Source organism: Siphateles boraxobius, unplaced genomic scaffold (assembly GCF_051911475.1).
Source record: "Siphateles boraxobius isolate OS27281-9 unplaced genomic scaffold, OSU_SipBor_1 1, whole genome shotgun sequence".
Taxonomy (NCBI): Eukaryota; Metazoa; Chordata; class Actinopteri; order Cypriniformes; family Leuciscidae; genus Siphateles; species Siphateles boraxobius.
In genome coordinates this window covers 10803532-10831000 of record NW_027508699.1, presented here as the reverse complement: position 1 = coordinate 10831000, position 27469 = coordinate 10803532, and the positions used below count along the sequence as shown (strand labels likewise).

The 27469-nt window shown below is 37.9% G+C and overlaps 1 protein-coding gene and 5 non-coding genes across 6 annotated transcripts; all 6 read left to right on the top strand.

Annotated features, from left to right (window-relative positions):
• The first annotated feature begins 408 nt into the window (after positions 1-408).
• eif4a2 (eukaryotic translation initiation factor 4A2) lies at positions 409-26844 on the top strand. Its single transcript, XM_077204271.1, has 11 exons — positions 409-554; positions 1329-1386; positions 11471-11603; positions 13022-13161; positions 13646-13814; positions 14012-14121; positions 14572-14715; positions 15006-15143; positions 15400-15489; positions 25993-26072; positions 26163-26844. The coding sequence occupies exons 1-11, from the start codon at positions 529-531 to the stop codon at positions 26305-26307; spliced, it is 1233 nt and encodes a 410-aa protein (XP_077060386.1). The 5' UTR covers positions 409-528; the 3' UTR covers positions 26308-26844.
• LOC143742250 (small nucleolar RNA SNORD2) lies at positions 13479-13548 on the top strand. The gene has a single exon (XR_013205401.1). It is a non-coding gene; the product is annotated as a small nucleolar RNA SNORD2 (small nucleolar RNA).
• On the top strand, positions 13854-13927 carry LOC143742244 (small nucleolar RNA SNORD2). Its single transcript, XR_013205398.1, has one exon. It is a non-coding gene; the product is annotated as a small nucleolar RNA SNORD2 (small nucleolar RNA).
• Positions 14161-14338, top strand: LOC143742239 (small nucleolar RNA SNORA81). Its single transcript, XR_013205389.1, has one exon. It is a non-coding gene; the product is annotated as a small nucleolar RNA SNORA81 (small nucleolar RNA).
• Positions 14741-14927, top strand: LOC143742240 (small nucleolar RNA SNORA81). The gene has a single exon (XR_013205390.1). It is a non-coding gene; the product is annotated as a small nucleolar RNA SNORA81 (small nucleolar RNA).
• Positions 15257-15328, top strand: LOC143742242 (small nucleolar RNA SNORD2). The gene has a single exon (XR_013205391.1). It is a non-coding gene; the product is annotated as a small nucleolar RNA SNORD2 (small nucleolar RNA).
• Positions 26845-27469: the final 625 nt, after the last annotated feature.

Sequence of the window (27469 nt, the reverse complement as noted above, 5' to 3'; positions counted from 1 at the left end):
AAAGGAATAGTTTACTAAAAAATTAAATTGTGTCACAATTACTCATTCTTTTATGTTTTCCAAACCTTTTCATACAATGAATGTGAATGGTGACTGAGTTTGTTAATCCCGAAAACCTTTGTGTCCCACGGAAGAAAGAAAATCATACAGGTTTGGAACAATTTGAGGGTGAATAAATGATGACAAAACTTTCATTTTAGAGTGAACTATCCCTTTAAGTCAGTCCCATTTTGTGGAGACCCCGTAGCGACTCTACTACACCCTATAAATGGTGCAATATGCTTGCGCTTCTCCATATAGTCCCCAATAAATTTCGACATAATACAGATAAACACTTCTAATATTAACAGCTATTTAACTCGAATTACCTATAGTGTCATCGTCGATAAAACGTAATTGACGTGTAGCTGATTTAGTGATATTTTTAGTTTCACTGTAAATATATAAAAAGAGGTTCCGGTTAGATAAAATAGCCTGAGATTCACATGCTCTTCCTTTCCGAGTGAGTGCCGAAGTCGCGAACGGACCATGTCTAGCGGTTCTGCTGATTACAGGTAAACCCCTTATGACACATATCCTTTATACTTTTTTTTAGTTCATAAATGTGTGAATTGTTAAAATAGAGAGGCTTAGAGCTAGTTTTAGTGCTGGTGCTATGAATTTTAACACGGTCCGTGCGTGTGATATTAAGTAGCTAACGTTAGGCCGCACAGCAAACTACCGCCTATACTACTAACGTTATGTGTATTTTCAAGTAACGTTATTCAGTGTTCACATGACTAAATGGTTATTATTCACACTTAATTTTTGAAGTATGTATAGAACTTATACCCATATACGTGGTGTTATTAAGGATCAAAACGACTAACCTTAGCTAGCCTTTACACCCACCCTGAAATCTAACGCGTGGCCTCCATGCGTGAGGCCTTGGATTCACACTGCCTTCAATACCATAACATTGTGTCGTACGACTCTGTAATGTCGTATATATTGTATTTGTTTTAGCCGTTTTATTATCAGGAGGTAAATAATTGGTAATGTAACGTCACAACGGTTATGGGCTGCTCTTGACGCATTAAAGCTGAAGAGCACTGTACTGTAAATAAATAAGACCAAATTTGGGCGCAGGTTTTAAGGTAGACCATGAACAAGTCGTTATCACGGAAACCAACCGATTATTCTCTAAAGTAACGTTGGTCATGTATCTTTTTGACCGTTAACGGCGAGCCACGTGACGGTTTTGGAACGTGCGTCTCGTGGAGGTTCGAGTTCAATACTTTCAGCTTGAGTAACCGCTGATAATAATCAAAAGTTGTCTTTTCTTTTAGCTCACGAGATCGAGACCATGGGGGGCCTGAAGGAATGGAGCCTGATGGTATCATCGAGGTGTGTATAATTTAGTGAAGTCTGGATTGGTGGATACATATCTGGGCTGGCTTATATAAAGCTTTTGAACTAATCGATTACATTTTGCTGCCTTAAAGGGGCATGTAGTTCACCCCAAAAAGGAAAATTATCATCAATTACTCGTCATTTCGAAACGCATAAGAATTCCTATAAACAATGATATTTCAATTTCTGTTTCTCCATTGAAAAGAAGATTCACTTTTCAAAATGTTCATAAAGACACCATAAAAGTAATGCAAAATAGAGTGGTTTAATCAGGTCAGAGGAGAAAAATATTTAGAGGCTTTAACACCGGAGGGACCTTTTCACAGTTGCAGGAACTAATGGCGGAAGTACCCACTTTTTGACACTTTCTCACCGCAGGAGCTGGGAATGAATTTATAGGAACATCTTTTGGGGGAACTAAATTAGCTCCTACTTCAGAGTAGGGTCAAACCCAGCACTATAGGAACTACCATTGAAGTAACTATGCTAATTTGTTGAACGTATGCTATTCGATACAGTACCCTTCATTTTTAAAAAGCTAATGTTAAAGGAGAACTCCGGGGCAAAATAAACCTGGGGTGTAATAACACATTGGTACCGAGTCGCCTGTTCTCTGGGATTTGTTTTCATAATCGAGTGTAAAGAGTTTTATCTCTAAAAACTGTTTAGCTTATAATGCTAGTATATGGGGCATATAATAAGTAATAAGAGATCGCCAGTTAATACCACTAACAAGGCTCAAAATAGCCCCACACTAACACTGTAGCTTAATGAGGGTCTCTATATACAAACCGAAGCATTGAGAACTTTGTAAGTGTACAGACTGTTTAATAATAATATACTTTATAAAGACAGTACCATCGCGTATACATTTACATTTATTCATTTAGCTGACGCTTATATCCAAAGTGACTTACAATTGCTATATATGTCAGAGGTCGCACGCCTCTGGAGCAACTAGGGGTTAACTGTCTTGCTCAGGGACACATTGGTGTCTCCGGGTGTATTACATTACCACCACGCTTTAAGCTCGTCCACATGACATAGCTAGCATACAGGCTACACTGGAGCAACACTTCACGGTTAGCCTATTAAATGTGCATATATCAATTACTATAATCACTAACATTTACTCCCTGCATGTTCCTTATGGTATTAAACGCATATATAAATTGTTCAAACATGCTACAGCCCACTTTCCTGTAAAAAGGGAAATAGAAAGTACGACACGGACACAATGTGGTTTCAGTCAAGTCCAATGTTGTAATGGACGAACGTAAGCCGCACTTTCCGTACACAGGCTGAACGAGGCATTAGCAATCGTTAGCAGATCCACGATCACAAACCGGTACTTAAACTTACGGCAAAAGAAAGTGAAACCTATATAAACAAGCAAACACTGCATATTCTAATTTAAGGTGCATTTCCTCAAAATGTTATAGAAGTTAAATAAGACAGCATTTTAAACACATATCGTCTTTTTATCTTATTAATCTCTTTAGCCTCCTTTATCCAAAAAGCAATGGATTACTGATCTACCGACCATAAGTGTATTTTCTTTCTCCTGTTTTATAAAGAAATGAATTAAATATTTCTTAACCAAACAGTGCAGCAATGCAATAACTTTAAAAAGTTAAAATGCTACAAAAGTGAAGATATAAAATAAAGATTATTAGCTTGCCCCTTTTTATGAACCATATTAAGTATCTTTTAACTTGTATCAATATTTAATGTATCAGTATTACATCATTTTTATCATCCTTACACCGGCCCTGAAAGGTAGTAAAAACATAGTTAAAATGGTCCAAGTGACTACAGCGGCTCAACCTTAAGTTTCTCAAGCGATGAAAATACTTTTTGTGCACAAAAAAGACTTAATTCAACTATTAATTTTCTCCGTGCGGGCCTCTGACGCCAGTTCACGAGAGTGCCACGACGCATGCGCGAGAACTGAGATGACTCACGATCATTTGATGGGAAAGTGTGAAATTCATTTTACGGCATTGGTAAGGCAATTTTACGTTTTCTCATTGGTTTCTCACGATTCAGACATCCAGGGAATGCACACTTTAGAACCATTTAAACTACATCAAGACCCTTCTGCATCTCAGTTCTCACGCATGCGTTGCGGCACTCGTGAAATCGCGTCAGAGGCCAACACGGAAGAAAATGAATAGTTTAATAATATTTTTGGGGTTTTTTTGCGCACAAAGTATTCTCATCGCTTGAGACACTTAACCCTCTGGGGTCTAAGGGTTTTTTGGGGTCCTTGAGGTGTTCTGACATGCCCTGACATTTGTGCTTTTTTCAGTTGCTTATAAACATATTAATGGCAAATGTGTAATTACACTCTATTTAGCACAAACAGGGCTACCATAATATGTGAGCAACATGTATGTACATGTTTGTATTTTTGAGGGAATATTGTTTATGCATGGTTATTGAAAAAAATAAAGTTTCTGAAATAAGGCCACAAAACACAACTAAATGTGTCCACAACACTTTTGACTAGAGATGCACTGATTACAATTTTCTAAGCCGATTCCGATTTTTCATGAGTTTGACCTGCCGATACTGATTTTAGCCGATTCCGATTTAATTTTTTCTAACCACTTTACAGCAAACACAAATACTTATTTTCTATCTTTTCTTTAATAGAACATTTTACATAGAACATAGAACATTTTTTGAACAAATAAAATAAAACTATATAAATTATTACTCCTGGTGTGGGAAATTCACATCTAAATGCAGAGTTATGGTATGGAAGAACCATTATCATTTCCATATATTCAACTAAAAAAAAAGTGATATTTACTTATTTACGAAACTAAACTTCTGTATGAAAACAGGTAATGGCACTAAAATAATATATAAATAGCAAATAAAAATAAAATAAATATTGCCTTGGAGTATAAAGATGTTTCTCAAAACACACACACACAACCTATTGCAATCACTTGTACATCAATGGCAAGTTTTATTTCGCAAACAGTTCTTCTCTCATCTGCCACATGTCCAGACAGGCTAAACAATCACTTTAATTGAGCGCGAGCAGCGCAGCAAAAATAGACTCTGCGCCGAAATCCCGCTTCACTGCTGCTCACGCGACGCTCCTGCTCGACACTCGCGCGCTGCTCCTGCTCTCGGTGTGAATGCACTCATTGATAAACATGCACGCCGGGGGGGAAAAAACCCTGCTTTGAAAAAAACAGATTTAATAAAAAATATCAGGAGTTAAATGCTTTTTTTTATTCATGCAGAACAAATCTTTTTTTTCTTTTTTTTTACATATACGAAAATTAAGAGAAAAATACATACAGCTCAAAACATTTTGATGGTTTGAGTTGGTTGGATTAAACAATCGCAAATAAATACTGGGCTTGTCCATTTTGACCCAGGCCTATGGTGACTAGTGAGTGATTTTCATTTTAGCAGTTCATCCAATAAGCAGCCCGAAGAAAGCTTTGAGTGAAAGCTTCTCAGCCAATCAGCGGCTCCTACCCCACGTGTGGACTCTTAATCCTGCCCACACAGCATCGTCACCACAAGTGATCCAATGAAATGAATGATGTTGGCGCGCAAGCTTTTCAAAGCAAGCTCTATGGGGCTGTTTACACCTGGCCACTTCATGCGTTTTCTGTGATCGGATAGCTCTCCGATCGTGAAAAGACCAGGTGTAAATGCCCTCCGAAATGCATTCGAGACGGATTTAAATCCGATCACTCAAACCACTTCAGGAGGAGATCTGAGACTCATTCCAGACGAAACTGGACAAGTGTAAATGCATCTGGTTTTTGAAACCACATGTAGATTTAACTCCTCCCAACCATGCTTAAAAAATAAACGTGTGAGAGGTTATATGTAGGGCTGCAACAACTAATCGATAAAATCGATTATAATCGATTATGAAAATCGTTGTCAACGAATGTCATTATCGATTAGTTGGTCTGCTTACGTCACGGGGAGCGTTTACTGGTACGCACACACACGCAAGGTCTCTCTCCCTCAGGCGCTCTGCCGAGCGCGCGCGCTACACGGTTTGGAGCAGTCTCTTCTGTCTCGCTTGCGCGATTTCGGGAGTTTGAACTAATTCGCGGGCATCAGGGAGCCGCAATCAATATGCGGGAGACTCCCGGGACTTCCGGGATCTTGGGATGTCTGTATTTTGTCTCGAGCATCAGGTTGCGCAATCAGTTCGCTCGCAACGTAAGTGATGGATTAAAATAGCGCTACCGCAGAAATAGGTTCAATTAAAACGGTCTTTACAAAGCGAAGCACTAAATATAAAGGCAGTTAATAACAGCAGCAGTAAAATATTGTTTTTTAGTCACTGTACTCAGTGGTTTTCAGCGAATGCTTGTGCACTAATGCATAATTTCTCCTGTCCTTTACTCAAGCCTGGTAACGTTACCTCCATTCCGTTCTCTTTTTATAGCATTTGTCTACTAAGTTTTAATTGTTTTTCAAACGCGATCTACTGCGGCTCTACATTCACACAATTGTTTTCAGTCTTTCTATATTTATTTAATCAATTTATCCTTATATTATTCTTTTATATATTATATATAATATATATTATATTCTTTATCCTTATATTCCTTATATATAATTAATTTTAAATAAAAATTAAATGAATTATATATTTTAGATGTTTTTAGTTTGTTTTTAGTTCAGATATTCACATCTGAACAACATGTCTGTGTAAATTTGTTTTAACAAAAATTGTGTTAAAACATAATATGTTGGATATCATTTTTTTAACAATAATCATGTTTGTCAACTTGCCATCAGCAATTATCATTAAAAACAATGCAAATATTGATATTAGTAAAACTCAATGTGTGGCTTTTGCACTTTTTAAAGTACACTTTTACACATAAATACCCTGATTTACGGTTTTATTTAGTTATAATAAAAAAAAATCTAATTTAATTTCTATCCGATTAATCGATTAATCGAAAAAATAATCGTCCGATTAATCGATTATCAAAATAATCGTTAGTTGCAGCCCTAGTTATATGTCATGTTATAGCCAGATATGACGGTGCTACTTCAGCATCACCGCAGATGAGTGATCTATTCATCAAGCCAGCGTGCAAACTACCGCAAATCAAAGTTGCAGATGCTTAACACTATCCTTAAAAGTAAAGAAACGGAATGATCTCACCAGTGCTGTTGCTGCTCTCTTATTGCGGTCTTTGATTTTAATTTTAGCTGATGATCAATAAAATGTAGCTCATATCTGTTGCTTTCGGTGACGTGAACTATATTAAATCTGCATATAGCGCGGGAATTGAAGATCGAATAATATTGAAGATATTTCCGGATCGCGATAAACACATTTGTGTGTCCAGATGTAAATGGAATCGTTTTGATAAATCGGATAGCTATCCGATCTGAGAAAACGCATGAAGTAGCCAGGTGTAAACAGCCCCATTGAGGCAGACACAGATGGTAGTTATTATTTAGCAAATATGAAAAGCAAAGCAATCTGTTTTACGTTACCGTTGTTTAACCAGCGCAACATATTTGCGATGTCATTTAAGTCATTTGATAGATGCACCCATATGCACCCGGTACCGCTGAACACGTCTCCGGGTGAGTAGCGGCCAGTGATAGTAACTATAGTAACAACATGAGAAGACGCGCTCCGTTGTAGTCAGCGTTTGGTCGGTTAATTTTGGCATTTTCTAAGTAAGTTAGCCTAATAGGATAGTAATAAATGAACACACATACAAAAATGTCTTTCGTCCTGTAGGCGTCCTGGAGAATATTTCTGTTCGTCCTAAACACATTTTCTATCGTCCCCAGGACGATAGGACGCCGTTAGTCTCGAGCCCTGGCCCGCATACTTAATGAGCCATTCATTCAGGTGTCACTGAGCCATAAGAAAGAATGCAAGAGCAATATATATGTGTGTGGGTGTGTATTGATTTCAATTTTAAATCGAAATCGATCGAAATTAATTCACATCTCAAAAAACGAAAAAAAAAAATGGAATCGTCGATGCTGCCACGCCCCCAATGTCGTGCCCGTGATGGAAAGTTCGGATCGTTTTACTGACTCTATTGTTCAATCTCGTTCATCAAAATTAACTAATCTTTTTTTCTAGTCATTTCAGCTTTAAATGTTATACTTTTAACAGGCAGATTCCCCGAACACATCCACCTACGCAATCTTGATCATATTCTGAATTAAGAAATCATTATGCTGTCAAAAATAATTTTCAGGGAACATTAATAATTAATTGACCTTCCGAGTCTTTTGTTCATTTGTGGCATGACAGAGGCAATGAACGGATCGTTCATGAACGACTCATCACAGCGTGGAAAAAAAACATGTGTTGAAAGGCTGTGAGTCCTCTAACTTAGATTCTATGCCCGAGCCCGAACTTGGCCCCGACCCAGGCCGATATTTCCCGTCACTATCCTCGGGCCGGGCTCTTGATCTATAGACGTGCACTCCCAACGCAATAGAGTGCGGTGCGGGACTAGATTTGATGGCCGAGCGCGCGGTGCCAGGTTGTGCTGAAAAATGAAATCTTCATCTCCATAAAGCTTTTCAGCAGATGGAAGCATGAAGTGCTCCGAAATCTCCAGATAGCTAGCTGCATTGACCCTGCCCTTGATAAAACACAGTGGACCAACACCAGCAGCTGACATGGCACCCCAGACAATCACTGACTGTGGGTACTTGACACTGGACTTCAGGCATTTTGGCTTTTCCTTCTCCCCAGTCTTCCTCCAGACTCTGGCACCTTGATTTCCGAATGACATACAATTTGCTTTCATCCGAAAAAAATACTTTGGACCACTGAGTAACAGTCCAGTGCTGCTTCTCTGTAGCCCAGGTCAGGCGCTTCTGCCGCTGTTTCTGGTTCCAAAGAGGCTTGACCTGGGGAATGCGGCACCTGTAGCCCATTTCCTGCACACGCCTGTGCACGGTGGCTCTGGATGTTTCTACTCCAGACTCAGTCCACTGCTTCCGCAGGTCCCCCAAGGTCTGGAGTCGGCCCTTCTCCACAATCTTCCTCAGGGTCCGGTCACCTCTTCTCGTTGTGCAGCGTTTTTTGCCACACTTTTTCCTTCCCACTGAGGTGCCTTGATACAGCACTCTGGGAACAGCCTATTTGTTCAGAAATTTCTTTGCGTCTTACCCTCTTGCTTGAGGGTGTCAATGATGGCCTTCTGGACAGCAGTCAGGTCGGCAGTCTTACCCATGATTGCGGTTTTGAGTAATGAAACAGGCTGGGAGTTTTTAAAAGCCTCAGGAATCTTTTGCAGGTGTTTAGAGTTAATTAGTTGATTCAGAGGATTAGGTTAATAGCTGTTTAGAGACCCTTTCCATGATATGCTAATTTTTTGAGATTGGAATTTTGGGTTTTCATGAGCTGTATGCCAAAATCATCAGTATTAAAACAATAAAAGACCAGAAATATTTCAGTTGGTGTGCAATGAATCTAAAATATATGGAAGTTTAATTTTTATCATTACATTATGGAAAATAATGAACTTTATCACAATATGCTAATTTTTTGAGAAGGACCTTTGTGTGTATGTATATATATATATATATATATATATATATATATATATATATATATATATATATATATATATATATATATATATATATCAAATTGGTTCTCAGTTGGAAGCATCTCATTTTTTTAAATTTTTCCATGTCTAGTAATTGTGCAGTTAATTCTCATACTGTATTTTCAGTTTTGGAATATGTATCCTCTCCCCAAATCTGTCACTAATAAACTCAATAAAAATTATTTAAAGAAAAGGCTTAATTTACCTTTTAATAGTTTGTTTACATCTACCTTGTAAATATAATTTTTTATTAAAAATGTTACAATTACAACTACAATTCAAGTGCAATCTTTCTTTGTAAAAACTAAAGTATGCATTTTATCATACATATTTCAAAGTTAAGGATTCATTACTTTGGATATTGCCTATAGGCTACATTGGAACAAACACATAATAACATATTATTTGATTACTTTATTTTTGACAAAACATACTATAGGCTATTTAACATATGAGCAAAAATTGGCAAACAAAAGCTTATTTGAGGTGGCAAATATTTTACAAGTATAATCTATCCAAAACTAGTCAACGAAAAGTTGTCTTTCATATGTCTGTAACATAGGTCTTTCGTTTTATATAAGAAATATAAATGTTAATTTGCAGTTTAATACGTTGCTTACACAAATACATTTTATTTCAACATTTCAGTCGATTTTTACTCCTCTCAGTATAGCAATATAGTTTGCTAAAAGCGGATCATTCACACAGAAACGCGATTCAAATTTAAACTCTTTTTGCGAGTTGTGGGAAACGGCGCATCTCTGCCGTTCATTCATTCACACACAGAAACTCGATTCACTTGAGAATGGAAAAAAAACTTACTACAGTATTCCTCAGTATTATCATACAGTATTATCATAGATATTTTAAAGTTAAGGATTCATTAGTTTTATAATATTCATTTACTTTGTATATTAACATCTTAGTTGATGAGTTTATTTTTGACAGAACGTAGCCTACTATATATTTAAAATATGAGCAGAAACTGGATGACAAAAGCTTATTTGATATTTTAGAATAAAAACTTTATAATCTATCCAAAACTACGAAATGTTTTCTTTCATATTTCATCTGTAAAATAGTAGGCTAAACATAAACAACAGCGCCCATCTGTGCCGTTAATTCATTCACACACAGAAACGTGATTCAAATTGAAACTGTTCTAATGTCTGTAAATGCAAAAAGACTAAGCACAAGAATAAAAAACTTAGGCTACTCGCAATTCTCGGCTAGATCGGTCGCTCCTCAAAATGAAAATAAACCAGCACGTGTTCTGAGGTAAATGTCCCAGGATTACTCCTCACAGTCACAGCCTCGCAAGAGGACAAGGTACATTAATCTGATGATTAATTTTGTTGTGTTATCGCGTTTATGAGGGGTGTTGACACGTTTGCATGTGTGCTTCAGATCATTTGCGTTTGAATACCGAGCGCGCTCCATGGGCGTGTCACATTAGCAGAATAATGAGCTGAGAGAAGGATAATGAGATCGGCTGACACCTCTCTTTTTTTATAGATTACATAAACAGAATATTTATTTTAGTTTTGAATTAGATATTTTAAAAGTACCAACTTAAATGATTATAAAGATATATTGCTCATGCTTGGGTGAATAGTATTCGCTGAGTTTTAAGTTTAAAGACGTGCACCAGAAAAAAGGTTAACCGAGATGGAGAGAGAGAAAGCACACCCTGTTTATTTTCTTTATTTTACAAAAGCACAATGTTTATTTCGATTGTAAGTGGACACATAAAAAAATAGACATTCAACAGTTTATTTTTTTATATTTCTTAAGTGTGCATGACCAAAAATGACAGAGTATTTTAAGTCTATTTTCCTGCTATGTGAAAAAAATAGAGCAAAATGCGCCGGCGCGTTTGTCGACCCCAGATGGTTAAGGTTGAGACACTGTATGATATCATGCTGTAGCAAAATTGGAACAGTGGATGGATGATGCATCTTCTGGTCAGAAGCAGGAATTCATTGAGCGCATGATTCTCACAGTGCATTATGAGTATTCTTTGACCATTGAGTGTACATCGGTTTCACACTCATTATTGTGGGATTGAATGAGTGCACTCTAAAGTCCGCTGTTTTCGGACGCTACAAATAGTGGCCTATTTAGGGGCAATTTCAGACACAGCCTAAAGCACTTGAATGTGACAGACTCATAATTATGACTTCTAGGTAGTCGGAAATTTCTGTCAGTTCGTAAAGTCAGCAAAATTACAGCTTGTTCCCATTTAAGACTTGACCAATTCTTTAATGAGCATGCCCTAAAACGGAGAGTGGGAGCTTAGAGAAAATCCCACTCTAATTACAATATTGTGGTGCTTTTCATGCACGCATGTTTAATGCGTTTTTTTTTTTAAGGCGGCATATTACCCATGTTCTTTCAGGTTACAGTAGGGACAGTGAGCTGTTTGCCACTTTAGATATGTGTAATGGCTCAAACTGAGATCTCCATTTATTTTACAGAGCAACTGGAACGAGATTACGGACAATTTTGATGACATGAGCCTGAAGGAAACTCTTCTCCGTGGAATTTACGCCTATGGTTTTGAGAAACCCTCGGCAATCCAGCAGAGAGCTATAATCCCTTGCATAAAAGGTACAAACAAGTTCATAAAGCATGTTTAGCAAATGTCAAGTATAATTGATTATTTTCAAAAAAATACATTAAAATTTGCGTAGTGCTCTTCTCTTTGTGGTCTAGACCCAGTGCTTCTCAAACATGTCCTGTGGACCCCCACCACTGCACCTTTTTTTCTTTTTTTTCCCCCCCCACCATGTAGCACACCTGATTCATCTCACCATCTCTATAGTAGAGACTGCAAGACTTGAATCGGGTGTGTCCGATGAGGAAGACTAGGGCCCTATAAAATCTGTCGTATTTTATTTCCGTTTTAATTTTGGGTAATTCAGTTTCTTTTTTTTCTTTTTTTTACCCTTTCCTGTTTTATTTGTGTACATTTTAAACATTAAAAGCACTCTTTTTACTACTAAAATAACAGTAATGACCTTATTTATTGAGGTCACAAACATCACATTTACTCAGTACTTTTCTGGACAAATACTGTATAATGCAAACGGTGCACTCAAAGTACTTCAGGTAACAAAAAATATTAATGTTATGAGCTTTAAATTGTCTAGTAAAATAAATTATATAAGTTAAAATAAGTCACACTCAGTCTCTCTCTCTCGCGTGCCCTGTCGAGTGCGCTCTCTGACACACTCGGTCTCTCTCGCGTACTGTCGAGCGTTCTGTGACACACTCAGTCTCTCTCGCTTACTGTCGAGCGCGCTCTTGGACACACTCGGTCTCTCTCGCGCACTGTCGAGCGCTCTCGGACACACTCGGTCTCTCTCGTGCACTGTCGAGCGCTCTCGGAGACTGTCTCTCTCGCGCACTGTCAAGCGCGCTCTCGGACACACTTCGTCTCTTGTGCACTGTCGAGCGCTCTCGGACACACTCGGTCTCTCTCGTGCACTGTCGAGCGCTCTCGGAGACTGTCTCTCTCGCGCACTGTCAAGCGCGCTCTCGGAGACTCTCGGTCTCTCTCGCGCACTGATGAGCGCTCTGTCACATGGGAACTGCTCGGCTCGGTACTGAGAGCTTAGCGTCAAGTTTCCTAACTTTTTTGCCGACGAAAGCAGAGCCGTGAAAAAGCCGCTTCGCCTTTTTTTTATTTTATTTTATTTTTATTTTATTTTTGAAGGGAGACGAGCAGCAGAAATGACAGGAAGGGTTGTCGCCCAGATTTGCTTCCCCCGGTCTGCATTTTCCCCAGACAAACGTTCTTCTCCCCCACAAAAACAGAATTTAATTCCAAATATGTAAAATTCCGCATTAACACTAGATTCCGTGTTAATTTGCAGACTCCGTGATCGCGGAAATTATAGGGCCCTAGAAGACAGTGGTGGGGGTCCCCAGGACCAGTTTAAGAAACCCTGGTCTAGTAGTCAAATTCTAGTTTGCTCAATTGGTGCATTATGCATTCGTGTGAATTAAAAAAATTTCTCCATTAGGTTATGATGTTATCGCTCAAGCCCAGTCAGGGACTGGTAAAACTGCCACGTTTGCCATTTCCATCCTGCAGCAGCTGGAGATTGAGCAGAAAGAAACTCAGGCTCTGGTCCTGGCACCAACCCGAGAGCTCGCTCAGCAGGTATGCTGTACCTGAGGTCACCATAAACTTAAGTGTGTCTCAGACCAAGGCGGCATATTCTGGCAGTAGCCCGATTCAAGGTACACTTTTGCTGTTCTTCCTGATACAAAAATCATGAAATGTGGGTTTATATTATTTTAAATTGCACAAATTGATGAACTATTCGGCAGGAAGTATTTATCTAGCTAATGCTTCAGCCAGAATAATTCAATCTTTCTGTAATGGCCAGGAGTGTTTACTGTAAGTGGTTGGAAATTAGATTTTTAGTTAATGTTAGACTGCCAGGTGATTTCACTGGGATCAAGCTATGGACAAAAGCATGAGATGATGCTATTTCATCTTTCGGGACTGACCTGTTATGGAGATGACCTTTTCAACTGATCATACTTGTCCACTGTTTGGCATTGTTAGTGCACACTGACTAACATCAGTACAGATATTAAGTGTTTTATTTAAACCCCATCTGTTTTTGTTCACTTGCTAGATTCAGAAGGTTATCCTGGCCTTGGGTGACTACATGGGCGCTTCTTGCCATGCCTGCATTGGAGGCACCAACGTGCGGAACGAAATGCAAAAATTGCAGGCGGAGGCTCCACACATCGTTGTTGGCACGCCAGGACGAGTGTTTGACATGCTGAACAGGAGGTACCTGTGTAAGTGGTGAATGCTAATTAGCCGAAAACATGCATGATGTATGAAGTGATGCTTACCATCTTTCGGGACTGACCTATTATGGAGATATTTACAACTTTACAACTGATCATACATTTCACCAACATTGTTGTGATCCATGTAATGCTTTTATTGAAAATTTCAATTAAAGTAGAGTTTTTTTTTTTTGCGTAAACAGCTCCCAAATGGATCAAGATGTTTGTCCTTGATGAAGCAGATGAAATGCTGAGCCGTGGTTTCAAGGATCAAATCTATGAGATTTTCCAGAAATTAAGCACAAACATACAAGTAAGTCAATGCCCTGATGCCCGACTCTGAATGGAGGCGTCTTCCGCTCAAAAGAACTGTGCTAAAATTGCAGAGTCCAGGTTCTCCTGGTAAATGCAATGATGCTAGCAGAGTATCATGTGGAAGAAGAGCAGTAGCCCTGCGCCGGAAATGAAACAGAGTCGGACCTCTTTCTTAATGTCCAGTGGCTTGTGTTTCAAGGTCCAGTGCGACAATACACGCATTTTCAACTGGAAATCATTAGTGTTTTTTTTTTCTTTTTTTAGTTACTAAAGTGTTTTTTTTTCTTTTCTTTTTTTATAATTTTTCTAAATTATTGCTGATAATATCTACCCATTACAAATTATATTAAATGCAGAATAATCTTTCATTTTTTTTTGTTTCATAATTTATTGCACTGTATAGTTGTTGTTTTTTTCATGCTATATAACTGCTTGCATGTGTTGTCAGGTTGTGCTGCTTTCGGCCACCATGCCTGCTGATGTGCTGGAGGTGACCACCAAGTTCATGCGTGAACCTGTTCGCATCCTGGTGAAAAAGGAGGAGCTGACTTTGGAGGGTATTAAGCAGTTTTACATCAATGTAGAACGAGAGGTGAGGCACTGGTTGTCTCTAATGTCCCTTCTTTTAAAAAGCACCATGCTAAAATCACCAGCCCAAGACCTTCGGGTCTTGCTCTGGTGTTCATGCTAGTACTGGTTAATCACAAAGAAGGTAGAGCAAAAGCACACGGTCGGAAATGAGTCTAGGAAGGACCTCTTTCTTAATGTCCGGTGTCCAAGGTCTCGAGATTTTGTGCCATACACATCATGAACCTCAGTATATTGATGTAGATTATTCCTTGCACTGTTGCTCTGCTAATGTTTAATTCACTACTTCTGTAGGAGTGGAAGTTGGACACACTGTGTGACCTCTACGAGACTCTTACGATCACCCAGGCTGTTATCTTCTTGAACACGAGAAGAAAGGTTGACTGGCTGACCGAGAAGATGCATGCTAGAGATTTCACTGTGTCTGCTCTGGTAGGTCCAAGAAGAACATATGTGCCAAACTGTGTTTTGGATTTTAAGCAGTTAATTGTGGGCCAGTGATTTGAGCTAAAGGACAGATAGCACATTGTTTAATGCTGGATGAAGTATGAAATGATGTTCATCATCTTTCGGGACTGACCTCTTATGGAGAAATTTTTAAACACAACTGATCATACTTATCCAGATCTTGTAACCAAGCAAGGCATTTATGCTGGCTCGTCCAAGTTAAAGTCTTTGTGTCTTCCAGCATGGAGACATGGATCAGAAGGAGCGAGACATAATCATGAGAGAGTTCAGGTCTGGCTCCAGCAGAGTGCTCATAACCACAGATTTGCTGGTGAGTAGGCCTTTATTTTCACAATTTCTTGTTTGTAAATCTAGTTTGTCATGAATTTTGCATGGTGATTTGTTAAATACTGGAGTTATTACATTATGGTTATTTAATGATATGATATTCATTTGCTTGTCCTCCTTACAAGTAAATCTGTCATTCACTTGTCAGAGTAAAAAAGTTGCTTGTCCGAAAAAATAAATTGATGAGAATATTGCTTCAGAATAAATATACAGTGTTGAATCAGCTTTGATATATTTAAATCTGCATATTGTCATATACCCCCCCCCAATCTTATTCTATTTGGATTAATTGATCAAATTTAGGAATTTAAAATGATAGATGAAGCATACATTTAATAAGAGTTAGGTAGTTAGGGCTGATCTAATTAAATCGATTACACGGAGAAATTACAACGGCATTAAATGTTATGAGATTGTTTGAAATATTTTTGAATATACAAACAATCCCCAATCAATTGACTTTGCATTGCAAGAAGCTGCCTCCTTGTCACGATTGATCGGCTGGTGACCGGAATTGGACAATTTTCACGTGATCAGCCAGTCTGACATATTCCAATTTTATGCCGGTCAAATGCATTCCGGCGCCACATGATTAACATCGCGCAACATCAGTATCACACGTGCACACGGAACGCACATGTAGGGAACCTCGTGAATTTCGGCCGTTTCAAACCGCAACGTTAGCAGCGTTTTTTTCTTTCGGCGTGCTTGTTAATCAATGAGTGCATTCACAGGAGCGTTGTGTGAGCGTCAAGCAGGAGCAGCGTGTGATCAACCGTGAAGCAGATCCGAGTATATTTTTGCTGCGCTGCTCATGCTCAATTAAAGTGAAACCATACTTTTGATGGACAAAGTAACTGATTTCACACAAAAAGTGCCCAAAATGCATAGAATTTGTATGTCTGGTGTGTTTTAACAAGAACTGGAGTAGGCTATGTCAGAAAAGAAAATGTAATCTTTAAAAAACTCAAATATTTATAGAAAATTTACCCATTTAAACTTGTTTTTACCTCTCTGCACCATGTACAAGCGTTGACAGAGCACTTGTTTAGTCTGGCTGGTCATGTGGCAGAGAGAAGAAACAGACTATCTGGTGAAAAAGCTGAAATGCTTCTGTTTGTGAAGAAAAACTTGCCATTGATGTACAAGTGATTCCAATAGGTCTGCGTTTTGAGAACTTTATACTGCAAGGCTATTTTTATTTGTTATTTAGGCTATATAATATTTTATTGCCATTACCTGTTTTCATACAGATGTTTAGTTTGCTAAATAATCACTTTTTTTTTTTTGTTGGATATTGGATGTGAAAAGGAAACAGTTCTTCCATAACACTGCACTTTAGATGTGTGTGAATTTCCCACACCACGAGTATATAGTTCTATGTTATGCACAAAAAAAAGAGAAAATAAATATTTGTGTGCGCTGTAAAGTGGTTAGAAAAAATGAAATCGAAATCGGCTAAAATCGGTATCGGCAAGTCAAACTGAATGGAAGAATCGGCCTAGAAAATTGTAATCGGTGCATCTCTATTTTTTGTGACATGACGTACAGCAAACAAGCTAAAAAACCCAGAAATAAGTTTTTATAAGCTGTCGACCCCAAAAAACGAGCGTTTAGGGAGACAAAAGTGGATGCAGGCTGGAACGAATGTTTACGGAGTTTCTTTGTGAGCTTATCTCATTTGTTTTCATTTCTCGAGAGGCTGCGTGAGCCTTGACAGTGCAACTTTGCTACCATCAGTAATAGTCTATCTTATCCAGGGTGTCCGCGGGTCCTTAAAGTCTTAAATTAGATTTGAAAAATTTAAGGCCATAAAAAGTCATAAGTCTTATTTTTACTTATGAAAGGTCTTAAATTTTCGATGGCAATTTGACTTAGACATATCTAAATGTTTTCCAAATTAAAACTATCTAATTGGCGTACTTTTTCATTTATTATTCGTTCTTTGTGGATTTGCTCTTTCGCGTCACATTCGCGCCAGCATTACGTCTGTCTCCTGCACGCAAGACCGCAGGAAAGCTGGTAAATTTCAGTTCAATTTGTAAGTTCATTCTATGTGTGTAGTGGTGTGCGATGTGTATTGTCTATTATGATATTGTAATAATTTATACTTAAACTTCAGTATATACGAGGGTGCACTGCGAGCTGACATCGCATTTATCTCTCATGCTTGCTTTCACTGCGTGATGTGTCAGTGCAGTTATAGGTATGTTCCCTAATAGACGTATAACGTTTTTGTATTTTATATATCATATGTTGTTATCATACAATATTACATAAGCAGGAGGGCTGTTTTCCCGTGCACAATAGCAAATTTGATATTTATTTTATATAACAGTTAAATGAACATTGTGAGTTAAATTTTATAAACAATATTGTTTGTTTCCCATTTAATTCGCTGACGAGAATTTAAAAATGAAACCGTAGCAGAGTCTCAATGCAACAACAGCGATGATTTCTTGACTGAAATCCATGTTTTGAGTGAATAATTTTAACGATTCAATGAACAATCACTTGCACTTTCTGAATGAATGCCGTTTGAATACATTTGAATGAGTGACTCCCTGAGACGGTGACTTGCCGCCACCTACTGGTGGGTTTAGTTTCACATTTAAAGTACCCTGTAATTAAAATGTTACAATTAGAAATCAGTTCACCATATTTTAATATTGAATTAAGAATTGAAGAATTGAAAGAATTGAATATCTCATAGCTCTATTTATGCAATTGTAAATGGAGTGTAAATATATTAATGCCAGTTCTGATGCCGCTTCTGTGTCTACTCTGCACTGCAAAGATGGATTTTGATTTAATGATTTAATTTAACTGGTAACAGTGGTATTGTGTTATTCTTCTAATATAATTTAATTTGAAAGTTAGAATTTCACATAAAAGGTGATGCATACCTCTAAGGCCCCTTTCTCACAGAGATTCCGGAAAATGCAAGGATAAAGCGACCCGGGATTTGACCCGGGTTCGTTTGATTTTGGTTAATTCACACTGCCAGTGATTTTCCGTGCGTTCACACACAACCCGTAAAATCCCGTAAAGACACGTGACATCGATGTGACATGTAATGTCTCAGCAGCGTCTATAGTTTGCTTATGAGCTGTGATTTTTCTCTCTCTCTGGAGAAACCACACTTGTGCATTTTTTTTTTTTCTCTCTCTGATTCGATCATAAACTAGCGCAGTACGTACCGTTTCACTCCTGCTTTCACTTCACTTCAGCGCCATCATTACGACACCGCTTTTGTTCACACAGCGCGCTTTCCGGGACTGAACACGGCAATCCCCAATACTAGGTCCCCAACCCGGTATCGATCCCGGCATCAATCCCAGGTCATGTTTGCGTTCACACAGAAGGCGTTCTGGCAATTTTCCGGGATCAACGCACTGTGAAAGGGGCTTAAGTAAAAAAAAAAAAAAAGTACATATATGGGTGAAAATGCCCCTGGAACTCGATTTAAGGTTGCAAATATTGCCCTTTAATAATTTTTTTTTTTTAATTTCTTTCACTGCTGTGAACTGACCACTGTATAGAATATGAAAAATATGAATATCTTCGTGAGTCAGCTGTCAACAACAGGCCTAAACCAGCCATGGCACCAGCACACAAACACAATCAGTAAAATATCTAATTATCAACAAAACTTTGAAAATATTTTCGATTTTTGTCAATATTGTGCACCCCTAATGTAAGGTATTAATTTTGATTTCTTCAGGTCTTAAAAGGCCTTAAATTTGACTTTAAAAGTGTGCAGATACCCTGTTATCCACTATCGATCACTACTTAGTATAAATGTAATAAACCAAATCATTCTCTTTTTTTAGTGATTACCTATATGTGTGCATGTATGTATATACAGGTCCTTCTCAAAAAAATAGCATATTGTGATAAAGTTCATTATTTTCCATGGTGTGCAATGAATCTAAAATATATGAAAGTTTAATTTTTATCATTACATTATGGAAAATAATGAACTATCACAATATGCTAATTTTTTGAGAAGGACTTGTGTGTGTATATATATAATATATATATATATATATATATATATATATATATATATATATATATATATATATATATCAGTATGTGTGTGTGTGTGTATATATATATAACAGTGGTTTGTGTGTGCAAACTCTCTGTGCAGTGTTCATGTTGTCTGTGGTGAGTGGATGTAAAAAATGAGCTTACGCTAGCTTAGGGGTGTGCGATATCACGATTTGAGGCCATCTGCGCAGAATCTGCCCATTTCTGGCTTACTTGAACACACACGTCACTGAGCAACAAATAACGGCGAGCATGTTCACTTGCACTGAAGTAACAGTGAATATTAAAAAGCATTTGGTTAACAGAAAAGACATTATTTTCCAAGATCCTACATGTTCTGTGTACTGTATTGATCTGTCCACCTAAAACACATTTTTGGTTTAAAAAAAAAAAAAGGCCGGTGGTGGCTCACTTTGAAATTTCAATTTAAAAGAAACCACTTTGATTTTGGGGTCAAATTGTAGGACGTCCTCAATAGTTTGAGTTCCCTCCACCAACATTTTAGTGGTTTCCTTCAGGTCAGTCGACACGATCACCGTTAGACAGGTGAGAAGGAGGTGGAAAGATCTGGGCACAGTTTTTCCAGAACTTCGTGCCAAGTTAAAGCGTTGTGGATGTTTTAATGCATTTTTTAGAATGCATTTATTATGGTGCCCAAACCCATATGACTTTGAACGGTGACCGCGAACATTTTATTTACTTCATCATTACTTGGGATGGGTATCGTTAAGGTTTTAATGGTATTACTACTCTTACCGATACTGCTTATCGATCCGGTACTTTAAAGGTATTCTTTTTGGTGTTTTTTTTTTTTTTTTTTTACATTCGGGTAATATTTTACATTTCAAAATATAAAGCAAATGTTAATTATCTATAGCAAAAGAAAAATCAATGCTTTAACAAAACGAATAAAATATCTAGGCTTTATGCAGCAGTGTGCAGGCTTTTTTGTTTTATAAAAATGAGATGGGATACGATAAGCAAAAACAAGTACAAACACATGTTCAAAAAAAGAGTACAATTAAACAAAGATACAAATTATATACACAGTGCTTTAATTTCAGGAAGGTCTAAAATTACTTTTCAGGTAGGACTAAGTGTTTCTGTCTGAAAATAAATTTAATTTAGTAATCAAATGTAAAATAACACTGCATAGTTTATCATAGATAAACTTTAATAAGCATTAATCTAAGTTATTCATTCAAGAGCTGTGAGTGATTTTCTCTGCCTTTTGTTGTTTGATTCGCATTAACGGCTCAATCGTCAGCAGGTTTATTAGACGCTGCCCCTTTAACCCTCTGAGGTCTAAGGTGTTTTCTGGGTCCTGGAGGTGTTCTGACATGCTCTGACATTTGTGCTTTTTTCAGTTATTTATAAACATGTTAATGGCAAAGGTGTAAATTCACTCTAGATAGCACAAACGGGGCTACCGTAATATGTGAGCAACATGTATGTACATGTTTGTATTTTTAAGATAATAATGTTTATGCGTGGTTTGTGAAAAAACAAAAAACAAATGTCACTGAAATAAGGTCATAAAACCCATAGTGATTATTTCTTCACAAGACTTTTGAAAATTGTATCACGTAGCCTAGAATATTTGCTCCAAAACTATGTGAAAATCATCCTGCATACTCATTTAGAGAAGACAATAAGCTTTATGCAAAGGGGTGTGGATCTCTCATTAATATGAATGCATTTTACACCTGAGAAAGACAAAGACCCTTACCTAATGGCCCTATCAGGTGCTATCAGGCCTGATCATTATGAGGAGCCTTGCACAAAGAATAAGGAGAAATTAAGAAAAGAATGGCTTTTAGATTGTCTGGATTTATTTACAACACAACATCATCCAAAGATACACAACAAAGGACAAAAAGCACATTAGTATGTGTAATGTTGAAAACAGTTATTTACATTTTTATTTCAGGATTCTTTGATGAATAGAAAGTTCAAAAGAACAGCATTTATCTGAAAAATAATCTAATCATAAGTGACGACTTTTAAAAACATAAGAAATCGTACCGACCCCAAACTTTTGAACGGCAGTGTATATATGTATATGTATTTTGTAAATATATATAGGAACACCTAGTTTGTTGTGCCTTGTATATAGGCATGTGTAGGGCTGCATAAAATAACAATAGCCTAGATAGCAGGCAGCCTATAAATCGTTAAAAATGAACACTTTTCAGTAACACTACACTAGACAAACATATATTGTTATATCGCTAAACGTATATAGCGTGCAGCGATCGAGCCGCTCCAAACTATGAAACATTGTTGTTACATTATACATCTACGTTTGAGCAGATATCCACAAACAGTATTTAACAGTAAACACAGGTCTAAACATTAAAATATTCACCATATTAGAATAAACATTCATACTAGCATAGGCCTACTTGTATATCATTTCATAACATTTTAGGCTGCACCAGTTTGAGTTTAGTAGCTACAATGTAAAGTTTATGCAACAATAAAACACTTACTAATATGTCTCTTACCTTAAAAATTGTTCTCATAATAAAAATGTGTCCTTCTTAGGTAATTCCACAGTACAAACAGTCTTCCAAACTGATGAAAAGTAGAGAAATACTGGAGTCGCTGATTCTGTTTAGATTTGATGAGGGCGTTAACAGCTCTGCGTTCCTTCACGTGGATAATTTGAATGAGAACAGCTGCGCGCGTGGGGGTGTGGTCAAATTAAAGTTAATGAGCTCGGGCTGGAGAAACTGTACATGTCGTTGCTTTCATACGGATTTCTTAAACCGAGAATATTTGTTTTTGATATGTTTTACTTCATTTAAAAAAGGAGACTTCGAACTTTGTAAAGACATTACTTTCATGTGTGGGTTGCAAGTATTGGCTGAGTTACAGATCAGTTTCGGTCGCGTTTCAGAATGAACTTCACATTGAGAGAGAAGACAGAACGTGCATCATGTTTTTTTCTTTATTTTACGAAAAACACAACTTTTTGTTTTTATTATTAGTGTACACAAAAAAAAGACATTTAACAGTTTTTAAAAATGCAAAACACTTGTCTGTATGACAAAAATCGACGGAGTTATTTGAGTTTCTTTTGCACTGATAAGAAAAAAAGCGAGACTATCGCGCCGGCGCGATAGCCGACCTCAGAGGGTTAAGACCGAGTGCAGATCTAATAGGTGAATGATGCACCATCATTTTCTCACAACTATTTACGTCCATTTAAGACACAAACTGTGTTTCAGTGAATCTCAGAGCTGGTCATTTTTATATTTTATGAATATTTGATAACTTTGGGCTTCATGTGCGCATCTAAACTAAGTATACTTTTCTTCTCTCTTTGCAGTCCATTTCGGAGCGCGCGTCGCCTTGTGAACAGATTGCGCAGATTTTTGTGCTTTTAATAGCTCTTTTAATGATTAAACGCGTCCGCAATTTAGCAACAGTAGAGTCTGCATTTTACAACAATCACCGATAGGGGTGGGGGAAAAAATCGATTCTTAGATGCATCGCGATGGGGACGTGGACGATTCTGAATCGATTCACAAATGTCAAAAATCGATTTTCAACAAAAAAAAAATTTTTTTTAGATATGTAGCCTATTTATAATGACGTAATATTGACGGAACGCAAAAGACGGAACTCTGCAGCGCGGAAGTGCAGTGCCCGGACCGTCTGTCTGTGGCGTGCGCACATAACAGAGACGCGATGGCTGAGCGCGAAATCCAAACACCCTCCTCGTTAAAAGCTGACGTGTGGAAATATTTTGGCTTCTATGAAGTTGAAGGGGGAAAGGAGCTGGACAAGAGCCACACTAGTTGTAAGCTTTGTAGAATAAAACTACAATATTTCGGCAACACGACAAATATGAGAAGCCATATGACACGTTTCCACCCAGAGGAGGAAAAACACTCGGCTGTACCAGAGCCGTTTCTCTCTATGGCTCTGGGCTGTACCGGTGTTCAGACGATTTCTGCTGCCTTGTCGAAAAATGCTACCCAAACGCGAATCGATCACAGATAATGTTGATTCATTCTCTATTGTTTCCATAATGGTGTAAATCTCACAATATTATAACATCGTTATTTCAGTTTAATTAAGGTAAGTGTATGGGGAGCATATTTGGATATTTTAAATGAACTAGCAATTATCACATTTGATATAACAAGTAAAAATGATAATATTATATGAAATAAAATTATAATAAAATTCGAAGTTAAGAGTACAGTATAATGTACTGTTTTTATTTTTAAAACGCTGTGAAAAGTAAAAATTATCATCAAATATTCATCTTTGACCTGTCAAAGTTTCCTACAAGTCTCCACAGCAAGGATGCATAGATTTATGGGCGTGGTAAGCAGAAGAAAAATGAGTCTCCACATGCACCAGTAAATAGCACATCTCGATGGGTAGCATGAATCGTCAGAACACCTGTTGTTGTTATATTATTAATTTACTACAAGTATGCTGCTAGTTCAGGCACACTTTATTTTCCTGTTGGTTCTTTTGCAATGTTAATAAAATATATTGTACGTTAATTCTTTATGGGTCATTACTTTGTACTTTTAAAGCAAAGTATTTATATTCACACACACACACACACACACAAAAGATTCAGATAATCGCTTTTGAATCGAATCGCAGGCCTCTGAATCGTAATCGAATCGTGAGGTGCCTAGAGATTCCCACCCCTAATCACCGATCGTGCTGATTCTGGCGGTACGTTTGGGTTTTAGGAAGAAATGACAGCGGATCACTGTGAAGGGAAGGAAGTTGCGCTAGACAGAATGAGTTGTAATGGTTTCATCTCAAATATCTTTTTTTCTAATCTTTGAAAGCCGGTCGGTCTTAACGCAAGTTACAACCGGCAAGTCGGTCGGACTAAAAGGGAAAAAATAATAATAATTGGGTCAGTCCTAAATTGACAGGGTCGGTCGGGTTACGGCAAACAAGAATATTTTAAGGATGGCCTGATCGTGGATTAAAATATATCCACCGTCTGCTTTTGAAGAAATGTCGTAGTATCGTGCACTCTATCAGTTGCAGTTCTGGCGCCTCCGTCTCAGCATAGGCTACAACGCAACGTATATTCACATCAAATGTTAACGCAAAGGAACGGGACAATGCAGTTCACATAAGTTCATTATTTGTATGTGCTAACAAGTCATTCACGTGTTGATGCGCGGTTCTAACGAGCGCTTTTCTTAGTGCGTACACCCGACGCGCACGTACACTAAGCCTGTCTAACGACAGGTTACTGAACGAAGTTATCTTTCTGGTCTTATTGCGCGAATACTGTCAAATACACACAGGGTTTACATAAACAAAGTTGGTTATGTATAAAGTGAAACAAACAGAGAAAATCTGCTTCCTAGCAAATGCCTTCAGTATTGTAGACAGTCCTCGGCAGGTACTCAAGATGGCGGCAGTCAACTGGAAAAAGAGCGGATGATGTAAGAGGTCATGTGACTGATATTCATGTATACCATATAAGGACATTTTATTGTCTTCAAAATGGTCCCTCCTTCTCTGGAGAATGCGTGAGAGAATGAGGGACCATTTCTAAGAAATGGCAGGTTATCGATTTGTCATGCAACACCTTTTGTTGCAAAGATCTCTTCAGCTCGTAGGTGACATTTTGACACCACTTCCTGAATGTAGCAAACATCAAACACAACTTGTGTCTGAACAACAGACGACAGGACCATTTAGAACTAACACTAAAAGCGCATGAAACTGACAAGTGTACTTAAGTTACAATAACACTCATACACACTTGCAGCCTCATGCTGTAAATATTAAATTAGTGGGTGCATTTATTTCTCTCTTTTGTGTTTCGCCAACCTCTGCCATTTTACACAAGTGTGAGAAGCGTCTATGTGACGAATGATGTCAGAGAAACGTCAGTAGGCTATGATCTATTATGGTCTATTTCTGCATCGATGCAACAATTAAATCCAACACCCCTATTACACAGTGATTAATGGAAATACTTGTATGGAAAAGTCAAGTGTTGCGTAATGACTTATATCTAGACGACCTGAGCAAAAACATTTTATCCTGCTAATGTTCTTGAAGGTTAACCATCGCTCCAGAATTAAACTTAGCTATGACTACTCGTATAGGTTTCTTTTTTTTTAAATATATATACCTTTTTTTTATATATATACCTGAATTCTACCATGAAAATACCTCTATAAAATGACATAAGGTTATGATACACGGGACAACTTTTTGAGCAATGTTGCCGTCAACGGGCAACTAGGTGCGAGGCAGGGCCCACGACCGATCTAAAGTATCTAGATGGAAATTTGTTGCCCATACTCAATGGGAAAAGTGCCCAAGCAACATTGCACCGTTGCCCTGTGTATCATCACCTATAGACTTAAACCTTCAATTAAGAGTTTTGTCCATTTTAGTAATCCTAAAATCTGTTCCATAGGCTCGTGGAATTGATGTTCAACAAGTTTCTCTTGTCATCAACTATGACTTGCCAACAAATAGAGAGAACTACATCCATAGGTGAGTAAACCTGCTGGTGTTGACATGTTTGTCTCTGACTGCATTAATGCATTTGATGTTTATTCTTTTGCTGTAATCGTTCCCTCTTAGGATTGGCCGTGGAGGTCGGTTTGGCAGAAAAGGCGTAGCCATCAATTTCGTGACTGAAGAAGACAAAAGGATTCTTCGAGACATTGAAACGTTTTACAACACAACTGTTGAGGAGATGCCCATGAACGTCGCCGACCTGATTTAAACTTTGGAGATTTGAATGCAGGGATAGCTGTTGAATTATCACTTCCATTTACGCTTATTTTATTGGAAGACACAACTTGCGAATTCGATACGTGACATTGAGTCTGTGTGGACGGTTGTAGACTCCAACCATATCAGTATTTACTGCTGGTGGCGTTTACGAAACATGGGTTCTTTACATGTATTCTTTTTCAGGTATTTTTTCCCTAGTATGCTTAAAATGTATGTATTAGATGTTCTTCATCGTTTAGTAATTTACTTGAGGACTAAAAAATACAAGTGCTGCATTAAGTCTGCTAATTATGTTATGCTAACATATGTGTGCAGTTTAACTGTTCACTTCACCTACCTTTTCTTTTAGTAATATAAAGGCTTTTTTTTTTTTTCTGTGGAATGTATTAATTTAAATGTATATTGTTTATCAAGTACTACTTTTTGTGAAGTCCTCTTCAAAGGTGGGTCTCAACGCTTTCACTCGATGTTCCATATAGTGTTTGGCCCATTTGACAATAAAGAGGATGATTATTCTGTCCATGAATCGTTGTTCCATGTCTCTTGAACCTCTTACTCAGAATCTTGAGAAATCGCTGCTATTTTGAACCTCATTTCTGCTTGGATAAATAGTGGTGCAGGGATGATGTCAGAACCCGGAAGACTGATTTGCGTCTGGTCAGACCCGTCGCTATGGGCGGGCCATAGGGGGCCGGGCCCGCCCCAAAATTACTTGTGCCCCAAAGCCCCAAAAAAGCTGTTTCAAAACGAGTTTTCGCCGGCTTACTCGCTTCAGTTCCTTCCGAGTGGAATGATACTTTGATGAGGTTCTGCTCGGAGAAACGCTTCCTCCCGCTGTACTGGGACTGGACAGAGGATAGCGCTGCCTCCACTCAAAGTATCTGTGCGAGTGTGTGTCATGGCAATGCATATCCCTCTGTTGACTGCTTTAAAATGCAATGTTTGAGAGATGCTTCTAGTGCTACATCTAATATGTTGTGTAGTCAAGTGTTTTATGGATATTCATAACATTGCTTCGGTGTAATGTGGTGTAGGCTAGGCTACCTGGTCATATTGCTGTTGGTTATATGTTTAACGTGATGATTACGTGCTGCGCGACTAGAGTTGATTATTAAATAAGTTATACATACTGTAGTAGGCTAATAATAATT